The sequence below is a fragment of the Petaurus breviceps genome, unplaced genomic scaffold (assembly GCF_028583685.1).
Source record: "Petaurus breviceps papuanus isolate PSGF00001 unplaced genomic scaffold, PetGlider_PUasm1.0 90977, whole genome shotgun sequence".
Lineage (NCBI taxonomy): Eukaryota > Metazoa > Chordata > Mammalia > Diprotodontia > Petauridae > Petaurus > Petaurus breviceps.
This window is the reverse complement of record NW_027187391.1, coordinates 32,779,347-32,790,324: the sequence shown is the minus strand read 5'-3', so window position 1 is coordinate 32,790,324 and position 10,978 is coordinate 32,779,347. Positions and strand designations below refer to the sequence as shown.

The 10,978-nt window shown below is 43.4% G+C and overlaps 1 protein-coding gene across 1 annotated transcript in view; it reads left to right on the top strand.

Moving 5' to 3' along the window:
- The first annotated feature begins 4,791 nt into the window (after positions 1–4,791).
- NUS1 (NUS1 dehydrodolichyl diphosphate synthase subunit) overlaps positions 4,792–10,978 on the top strand; it is a 36,702-nt gene continuing 30,515 nt past the window's right edge. The window contains exon 1 of the mRNA XM_069076976.1: positions 4,792–5,370. Coding sequence (XP_068933077.1) covers positions 4,932–5,370 — 439 coding nt within the window. The 5' untranslated portion in view covers positions 4,792–4,931. The remainder of the gene's footprint in view (positions 5,371–10,978) is intronic.

Genomic DNA, 10,978 nt, shown 5'->3' with positions numbered 1-10,978 from the left:
CTGCCATCCCCTTCTCCTTTTGCCTTCAATCTTTCTCAATGTCTTTACCAGTCTTTTCTAATGTATCCTATCTTCTCATTATATGGCCAAGGTATTTAAACTTTAGCTTTAGTATTTGTCCTTCCAATAAATAAGCCAGTTAATTTCTTTAAATAGTGATTGATTTGACAGAACTCTCAAAATTTTTTGCCAGCACCACAACTTGAAAGCATTGATTTTAAGGCACTCAGCTTCTCTTAGTCCAACCCTACAGTCATACATAACCTCTGGAAAAACCATAACTTTGACCATATAGACTTTTGTCAGCAAGGTGATATCTCTGCTTTTTAGTATGCTGTCAAGATTTGCCATAGTTTCCATTCCAAAAAGCATCTTAATTTCATGACTGCTGTCACCATCTGCAGTGATTTTTGAGCCCTCAAATATAAAATCTGATACTGCTTCCATTTCTTCTCCCCCTTTGCCATGAAGTATGGGACCAGATACCATGATTCAAATGATTTGGGTTTTTTTTTTTCTGTTTTTTTGTTAAGCTTCAAGCCAGTTTTTAAACTCACCTCTTTCATCCTCATCAACAGGCTTCTTAATTATTCTTTACTTTCTGCCAGCAGAGTGGTATCATCTGCATATCTGAGATTATTGTTATTTCTCCTAGCAACCTTAATTCTAGCTTTTGACTCATCCATTCTGGCATTCTTCAAGATGTATTCTGCATGTACATTAAATAAATAAGGTGACAATATACAGCCTTGTCATGCTCCTTTGGAACCAATCAGTTTTTCCATGCTCAGTTCTGTCTCTTCTTGACCCACATACCAGTTCCTCAGGAGACAAGTAAGATGATCTGGTACTCCTGTCTTTTTGAGGACATGCCAATTCATGACATAGTCCATATGTCTTTACCCATGCAGTGGGAACACTATGTCTTCGTAGTATCTTTTGCATCTATCTTTTACTTGTGGAGAAGGGACAATTTTGTAGCATCTGAGCCTTTCACAATCTAGTATAGGGATTTCATTTCTGTTTTTGACCCAAAGGCTTGGCAATTGCATATAAGAAAATATAATTAGCATTGCCAGTTAGAAAAATAATCATTCAGATCTTCAATGACCTTTGCTCCTCTCCCTAACACTTTTCTTCTTTTTCAAACTCATATCACATTCTATGAGCTTTAAAAACAAGTTGCTCCTTAAATGAAGGGGACACTTGGTGCTAATGATTGTGCCCAGAAAAACTATCCCTTAACTTGTATCCTTTAACCCAGCTAACTATCTTACAGTGTGCTATTGGTTACACAAACAATTTAAACTGACTCAGAGTCTGGCACACATTCATTTGTGGAGGGAAACAGACCTATGAGACCTTAGACTTCAGAACACTGTCTCTGTGGGAGGAAGACAGAATTTCCCCCTGTAGAAGGAAGATGAGTCAGAGACAGAGGCTCAAATGTTTCCCATTCACTAGACATTACCATCCTCTCAAGTTATTGGCCTATATCTCTCTTCTTTTTCTTGGTCAAACTCCTTGAAAAAGTTATATACAATCACTGCCTCTACTTCCTCTCCTCTCTCACACCCAATCCCTTGGCAATCTAGTTTGTACCTTATCACTCAACTGAAACTGCCCTTTCCCAAATTACCAATGACCTCCTAATTACCAAGTCCTTTGGTAGTCTTTTCTTAAATCTTGATTCTTGTCAACTTGTTATATTTGACACTGTTGACTGCTCTTCTTAATCTTCATTTGTAAAATGGAGACAGAAATGGAGATAATATCTGTCTTCCAACCTCATCGAGTTGTTATATAAATATAAGTGAAAGCTTTTTGTAAACTGTGAAAAGCTGAATGAATATAAAGTGTTATTAATAAAGAAAGACACTCTGATGTGGCAGGATGGAAGACTGGATTTAGCGTTAGAAGTCACAGATTCAAATCCTGCCCCTGCAACTCACTAATCAGCCAGTTGACATTTATTAAACACTAAGTGTCAGAAACTGTGGTCCACATACAAAGAAAGACAACTAATTTGTAAGGTCTGCCAAATCACTTAATCTCTGGGAGCCTTCCGTTTCATTATCTGGTAAATGTGGATCATAACCTTAATACTACCTACTTCATAGGATTGTGTTGGGGATCAAATTACAAAATGCATGTTAAATACTTTGTTAACTTTAAACTTGCTATGAGAGCAATAGTCATAGTACAAAAAGGCAGGGACTAGTGCTAAATAGTTCATTTTTTTTAATGCCTTAGAAATTGCTTTTAGTAAATGCCTTTTGGAATGGATGAGGATGTTAAAATGGTGATAAATTGTACTTACTCACTTACTGTCTTCTGTCACACATCTCATTTTTCTTCCAACTCCCCTCTGCACATTTTGAAAAGCAAATGAAGAAAAATATTTTCTCTGCACATTTTTTCCCTTACACACTTTTATTTTTGCTATTAAACTGTAACTGTTGCTCCTTGAAGAAACTTCTTTTATAGTAAATAGAGCCCTCCTTTTTCTTTTTTGTAGCAAACAATATTAAATTAAAATCCTTATATTCTATTGGAATGGTAGTGGAGATAGTTGGGTAATGAGTGAGGACTGGAGGGCAGGGAGGACAGAGCTAGCTGACTCTCGCACTTTTTCCTTATGCCCCTGCCCCTAACCATCATTCTCTTTCCCTATAGCTTCTTTTTCCTACTTCCATTGCATTTGGAAAAGAACTTAGGTCCCCAAAATGAAAAGACACTGAACAGTGGAGTTCTCTTGGCTTTCTTAGTAGCTCTTTGTTGCTCCATTTAATAAATTTACTAGTCTGCTAAATATGAAACCTGTAAGGATTTCATCTTCCTGCATTCAAATCTGGCCTCAGGCACTTACTAGCTTTGTGACCCTGGGCAAGTACTCAACCCTGTTTTCCTCATTTTCCTCACCTGTAAAATGAGCAGGACAAGGAAATGGCAAAGCACTCCAGTGTTTTTGCCAAGAAAACCCCAAATAGGGTCAAGAAGTGTCAGATACCACTGAACAGAAAAAACGAAGCTCTTAGAGAGGTGAGTTCTTATCTAGAAGTTTGAAACTCTCCACTGGCTGGTGTACTGCTGCAAGATTTCAAACTAATTCTTATCTGATCCTAGGCAAATCACTTAATCTCTCTGGCCCTCAGGGGTTCGGTTAGTAAAATGAGAGATTCAGAGTATATTTCAAAGGTACTGGTCTGCCACCTTGAAGGGTGCTGGTGAAGTTGGAAGAATGCTCTGGCCTTCAGTTGGGAAGACTCATCTTTGTGAGTTTAAATCTCCCCTCGGCCACCTACTAGCTGTGTGACCCTGGGCAAGTCACTCAATCCTGTTTGCTTCAGTTTCCTCATCTATAAAGTGAGCTGGAGGAGGAAATGGCAAATCACTCTAGGATTTCTAGCAAGAAAATCCCAAAGGGGCCACAAAGAGTTGGACATGACTCAACAACAATCTTTCTCCTTCTCTCTGTCCCTAGTTGTTCTTCCTCCTTTATTTTTGAAGAGGACCAATGACCTCACAGGGTGATGCCTTCGCTTGCAAGTGAATTCGATTTAAGTGAGGCAGAGCTGCTCAAAGTTTTCAGTTTCACTTTCTTTTCCAGATCCATCAAAGTCCAGTGGCAAGGCAAAAGATAGGATGACTGGCAATGGCAGAGGGCTGGGGATGGGCACACAGTGGATGACTATGGCACCTTCAGTGTCTGACTTCAGCTGCCTTTATGGCCATTGGAAAAACTGTCCTTATCTGCCCATTCACATGCTTGGGATGGATATCTCCCTAACTCAGCAGTGGGTTTGAAGCTATGGTCCATGGGGTCAAGAAGAGTCCAACACAATGGAAGAACTGAAAAACAACAAAACTAATTACTATGAAATTTCAGTTTAGTCATTGTGGTGTAAAAGTAGGTAAAAGTTTCAAACATGTAACAGCAGAGAGATCACAAGATCTGGAGTCAGAAGGCTTGACCTTCAGTCTAAATTCTGTGTGTAGTCTAGGACTGGTCACTTCCCTAGGTTTCCTTTATTTCCTCTTTAAAAGAGAGTTGGACTAGATAATATCTAAAATTTGTTCTACTCTGCACATACTTAGTGCTTCAGACTTTGTAAAATGATCTACATGCCATCATCTCATCTAATAATTCACAACGACCCTTCTGACCTTGTGGTACATCATCATGCCCATTTTACAGATGAGGAATGTGCGACTCGGAGGTTAAAGTGAAATAACCTGGACCACACAAAATCCTATCACCCTGGGGACACTAAGGGTGATTGCCAACCCACATTCAGATTGGCATCTAGCAACCCCCTGGTCCAAATATTTTTGGAATGGCAGGTGGTGCCCACTCAAGGAAATAAATAGTTCTTAAGTTACACAACAGAACAAAATGCAAGTGGGCTTGTTCTACCTGATACATTTAAGACTGGCGCTACTGAACGGTGTACATTTCCTAGGCTTTTCCTCCCTCCTCAGAACTGATGAAAAATCTACATGCTCCTCGCCCTCCACACGTCCAGGGGGCGCTGTTCTCTCCCCAAGCTGGGACAGCGCTTGCCAGCTCGTGCGCGCCTGTCCTCTCGCCGCCTCGGGCTCTTGCCACATCCTCCACCCTCCGACCCAGAAGTCGCGTCAGAGCTCGACCTGGACCAATCAGAGCCTTCCATGTATCGGCAGAGGCGGGGCGATAAGCGGGAGGAGGTGGAGGGGGAAGATGGCGGCGGGGGCGAGGTGAGGTGTTGGCAGTAGCTAGGGGCTTGGGCGAGGGGGGGGAGGGGGGGCATCAGGTGATGGCTCGTGCCCGTGACCGGTGAAGAAAAGTGGCACTCGCGCCGCAGGTGTGGCGGCCACAGCGGCGGCGGCGAGAGCGGGAGGGGAGGAGGGGCCGGGGCAGCGGCGGCTGACGGGCCCCCAGTTTCGCGAGCATGACCGGGTTGTATGAGCTGGTGTGGCGCGTGCTGCATGCGCTGCTCTGCCTCCACCGCACGCTCGCGTCCTGGCTCCGCGTCCGCTTCGGCACCTGGAACTGGATTTGGCGGCGGTGGTGCCGCGTCGCCTCCTCCGCGGTCCTAGCGCCGCTCGGTTTTACCCTCCGCAAGCCCCCGGCTGCGGGCAGGAACCATCACCACCATCACCATCACTATCACCACCATGCCCACGGCCGCGGAGCCCCCGGCGCGGCCTCAGTCGCCACCCACCCCCGGCTTCGCTGGCGCTCGGACGGCAGATCGCTGGAGAAGTTGCCGGTGCACATGGGCTTGGTGGTCACAGAGGAGGAGGAGCCCAGCTTCTCGGACATTGCTAGCCTCGTGGTATGGTGCATGGCCGTGGGCATCTCCTACATCAGCGTCTATGACCACCAAGGTGAGGCCCGACCGGTGGAGGTGGGGCGGCTACGGGGCTAGCGAGGGGGGAGGCAGCCCCGGGCCTGGGGCCCGGCCACCTTCTCCCCTACCCCGCTGGGGAGGAGCCGCCGCCCAGCCTCCGGGTGGGGAATGGGTAGGGCCGAGGACCGTCAGTCTGCCCTCTGGGCCTTTTTAGGAGGCATCACCTTTACTTGTAGGTGAACCCTTCACATTTCCTTAGCGCGTTAAGGTTTACTGAGTGATTTCCCGGTGATCATGCGTAGTAGATGGAGTATGATTTAGCCCTATTTTACAGGTGAGAAACTTGAGGCTGGGAAGTGACTGTCAGCCCATGGTCACACTGCGCCTAAAGGGTAGCGCCAGCATTGAAACCCTAGTCTCCCGACTGCAGATTCCGTCCCGTTTCTTCGAAGAAGGAAACACCATGCTGAGGATCTCTAAGGTGGCTTCCAGTTGTGAAACGCTATGCACTGTCAGCAATGAATGAGAGTGAAAGCGAAAACTTGTTAGTCCTACTTCAGGACACCGAAGGCACAGCCCCCTAACCTCACTAGGCTCTGTCAGAGGAAAAGAAGGAAGAGCAGTCAGATAAGATTAAAAAGTACTTGGTTGTGTACAAGATAGTGTTCTAGAAGGCCGGGGAAAATACAAGGAAGTGTGAATCACAGTTCCTGTTCTCCTGGTTGTTACAGTCCTTTGTATTCAAGACTTAGGCACAGGAAAAGTTGACAGTACAAGTATATTTTAAGGGCTAAGTCATGGTTACTGACTCTACTGGATAGTCCTAGTATCTGACTGAGGGAGAAAACCCTGGTTTGGTTTCCTGAAGGAAGTACTTGAAGGCTGAGCAGGGTTTGGATTGGCTGAGAGGTTAATGAATGGTTAGAGCCTAATTTCTGAAGATCCCAGGAAACCATGAATAGATCAGTTTCAATGAAGGGTTCTTTTAGAGCAGATAGCTTGATGGACCTGGAGTCAGGAAGACCTGAGTTCAAATCTAGGTTTAGAAACCTATTAGTTGTGAGCCTTGGCAAGTTACTCTACCTCCATCTGCCTTAGTTTTCTGATCTGTAAAATGGAGATAATAATAGTAGCTGTATCCCAAGGTGATTTTGAGAATAAAATGAGATCACATTTGTAAAGTGCTTTGCAAAACCTAAAAGCAACATATAAATGCTGGCTGTTTATTATTATTAAATTACATTGTTATATGAAGTTGGGCCTAGGTAACAGAAGTTTTTGAATGGTTGAGCAACTGAGCCACTTTGAAACCTAATCTTTAGGTAGTAGGTAGCCATAGAAATATTTTTGGGGGATAGGAAGAGTAACAATGAAAGATAATTTTTAGAAAGATTAAACCGACACCGGTGATTGCTGGATTCATTGTCAATTATAAGGATGAAAGGGATAGGGACTAGATCTGTGATTTTTAGGTAAAAGGGAACATCCAGATAAGGAGACTTCTTATATCTGTACAGGCTAATCTCTTATCTGCCCTTTATTCTCATAGTTTCCTAGAATACTGAGAGGTTGCTCAGCTTGCCCAGACTCACAGAGCCATTATCCATCAGATGAAGAAATAAAACCCCGGTCTTCCTTTCTCTGAGGCCAGTGCTTGTTCCACCATGCTATGCTTCCAAAAGAGAACACATGTTAAGGGCAGAAGGGGGATACATTCCTTTTGGGCATTAGGGTAAAAGGATTGATTTGATATCAAGCTTAACAGAAAAGGAAGAGACCGGCACACTAATAACTGATAGGGGAGAGGGAGATCAGTGGAACAAAGCCGTCCCTGCATTGTATGAATGGGAAGCATATACATGTATATAGATGACTCTCATAGAGTCAGGGAAAGGATCTTGGAGGAGGAGGTAAGGAAGGGAGCATTTTCATTATCCTGTAGTGGGAAGTTCATACTGAAGGTAGAAGTAACCATAAGCCAAGAACGGGAGACATTGAATAGTTCAGATTAGCTGATGTGGGACGTGGAGAATGTGAAAGGAAATAGCATGAGATGAAACTGGAAAGGTACTGTGGGATGTAACCAAATTGGAGGGTCCTGAATGCCAGGGACAAGGAGAATTTAGAATAGACCTGAGGTGATTCTGGGTTTATTGGGAATCTGACTAGGGTAGTATGGTGGAAAATGAATTGGAGAAAGGATAGACAGAAGGCAATTAAAAGAGTCCATGTGAGTTAGAAATGAATACCTTAACTAGTGTGTTGCAGTGTGAATGGAACAATTAGAGTAACTTGTAAATCAGAAGTAAAATTAAATTCAACAAACATTTATTAGACATCTACCTGAAGAGCAGTATGCTAGACACTGGGGAAGATAAAAGCACTACCATACAGGAATTCTTAGAGGGTCTGCCATTCCTGCCCCTACCACCATTGGTTGTCAACCAGCCACCACTTCCTTAGTAGGCAGACCCTAATGATGACAGTCAAGACCTGTGCTCAGGAGCCCTAGGAATTGCTGTGTCTCACCTGGCTACCAGCCATAGATCCAGCCCAGTCTTTGCTGCCTCTTCTGCTACTTCCTCTGTGGAGAAGAGTGCTCCATCTCAAATGTCCTTCCAGATACCAGTAGCAGCTGAATTACAGCAGCTAATTCCCAAGAGCCTTGGGTACAGCATCTCCATTCTTCCTCACTTTCCCCTCATCTCTCCATCACTACCTTTGTTTCCAGTCTGGTTCTGAAACCATTGTTCAGAGAAACAGCCCTTGTGGAGATGCAACCTCCAAAGAAAGGCAGCATAATATAGTGGAAAGGGTATCTTTCTCTGGAGTCACAGACTTGGGTTTAAGTCCCACCTCTGGTTACTACTACCTGTATGACCTTGGGCAAGTAACTTCTTACCTCTGGGCCAGTTTCCTTATCTGTAAAGTGAGGGGGCTGAACTAGATGACTTCTTGTTCTTCTAGCTCTACATTTATAATCCTTTGAACTGCCTAGAGTGGGATCTTACTGTCTTCTCAGCAGCGCTAGCTACTAAAATACCTGGGGGGGAAATTCTCACTACCAAAATTCTTGGCACTGTCACATAGTTCAAAATCAGAAATGGATGGTTTTATTAATAACCAGTGAAAAATTATTGTCAATAGTCAATAAACATTTATTAAATACCTGCCATGTGCCAGGCACTGTGCTAAATGCTGAGAATACAAAAAAAAAAGACAGTTCCTGCTATCAAGGTGCTTAGAATCCTTGAACTCTAATGAGGGAAGACAGAACAGAGATGGAAGCCAAAAAGGAGAGTGGAAGGAGGTATCCAAGGCAGGGGTGTGATAGAGAAGTTGGTCAAAGAGGCCCCTAAGTAGTGCAGCCAGGTGAGATGAGGAGCTGAGTTCCCTCATTACATGGAGAGGGTTGTCCATGGCCTCTCCCTCAAATGAGAGGTTGAGGGTAGTGATGAGGTGGGGCACCAAAGCCGATGAGATCTTGCAGGATGATGAGAATATCCAGTTATGAACTTCCTGGGGGCATGGTGGAGACATCCCACAGTAGTACAGCCCAGTGAGAAGAGGAATTAAGTGGAAGTGACACTAAAGAAACTGTGATACTATATGTTTTGCTGTTGCAACTCGAGACCACTGGTCCTTACCTTCTGCTCTGTAGCCAAAACATGCTTTGTCCCTCTTTATTGTAATGGGAACTCTTTGAGCAGAGCTTTGTTTCTTTAAATGCCTTAGATTTGTCATGTAATAACATTTATCATGTAACAGATACTGTTCTATAAAGTTTGGTGGAGTTTTGTTTTAAAAAGTGCTGCTGGATTTAGAGTCAAAAAGATCACAGAATCTCAGGTGGAAAACAATCTCAGACTCCATCTAGTTCCTGACCAGAAATACCATGTACAGGATCTCAAGTGGGGCATCTGTGTGACGCTTCTGTGTGAAGACCTAAAGAAAAGAATTCACTGCTTCCTGTGGCAGCCTATTCTGCTTTTGTATTGCCCTTTTTACTTTTTATCCCCAGAGATTAGCACTATGCTTTAAAAACAGAGGAAGCACGTAATAAATGTCTTTTTTTTTTATTCATTCATAGTAGAGGTGTAAACCAAACGTGTGAAATCTGAGGGGTGAAGAATTATTACTAACGGCAGAGATCAAGGAACACTTCAGGTGGTACAGTGGATGGACTTGGAGTCAGAGGAAGATCTGAGTTCAAACTAAGACCTCAGATACTTACTAGCCTTGTGACCCTGTCACTTCATCTCTCTCAGAATTAGTTTCCTTATTTGTAAATGGGAATAATAGTAACTTTACAGGGTTGTTGTGAAGAGTTAAAATATGTAAAGCATTTTGTAGACCTTAAAGTGATATAACATGATGATGATGAAGAAGAAGAAAGGGGGGCAGCTGAGTGATACAGTAATAGATAGAATGCTGGGCTTGGAGTCTGGAAGATCAGAGGTCAAATCTAGTCTCAGATAGTTACTAGCTGTTTGACCCTGGGTAAGTCACTATCTTTACCTCCGTTTTCTCATTTGTAAAATGGGAAGAATAATAGCACCTGCTCCCCAGGGGTGTCAAGAGGAGCAAAAGAGACAGTGATTATTAAGCGCCTGGGATAGTTCCTGCCGTGTAGTCAGTGTTTTGTAAATGTTCCCTGATGTCGTCATTTGAGTGAGAGAGAGCATGAAGGCAAAATTAGGAATAACGTAGGGCAGAAGAACATGGAGTCTGGGTGGAAGAAGGAGGACACTGATGTTGGAGCCAGGGCGGAGCATAACCTTCTGGACCTGAGCTCACAAAGCACTTGATTTTGTAACTATAATGAGTTTCTGTAATAGTATAGGCTATTGTTTATCTTATCCCCTCACCTATTCTTTGAGGGCTAGGACCTTGTGGTATCTAAGCATTCAATCTTTCCCCCAGAACTAGCACAGTACCTTAGTAGGCACTTTGTTGAATGAATGGACATGAAAATATAGTGTCTAAGAAACCTGGTCTGAGCAGTTTGAGCTTTATTACCAGGTAACAGGGAACTCTTGAAAAGTTTTGAGAGGAATTATGTGAAAAACACATATATATGTATGTATATGGAAATTATCTTGGAAAAGTTTAAAGTAGTGGGAAAGGGAGACCAGTTAAGTTATTACAATAGTTTAGGTCAGTGGCAGTGAGAGGAGAGGACAAATATAAGGACAGTTGATTGGGTGTGGGAAATGAAGGAGAGGGGGAAGAGTCAAAAGAGTTTCAAACGTGGAAGTAACTTAATGGTTGGTACTTTCAGCAGCTATGTGGCACAGTGGATAGAGCACTGGACTTGAAGTGAGGAAGCTCAGACCCTGTCCTGGGCAAATAACAGCACCTACCTCCCAGGTTGTGAAGATCAAATGTGATAATAATTTTAAAGTGTTTAGCATGGTACCCAGCATGTAGTAGGCACTATATAAGTGCTTATTTCATTCTCCTCCTTTAGTAAAAACAGGGAAGTCAAAAGGAGGAAGCAGGTTTCAGCAAGAAATTTGGTTTTGGATAGATTGACTTTATGGTGCCAATGGGACTTCTATATAGAGAAGCTGTTTTATCTATATATAGATATATATATATATAATTTGCCCAGGTCAGGGTCTGAGCTTCCGCCCTTCAAGTCC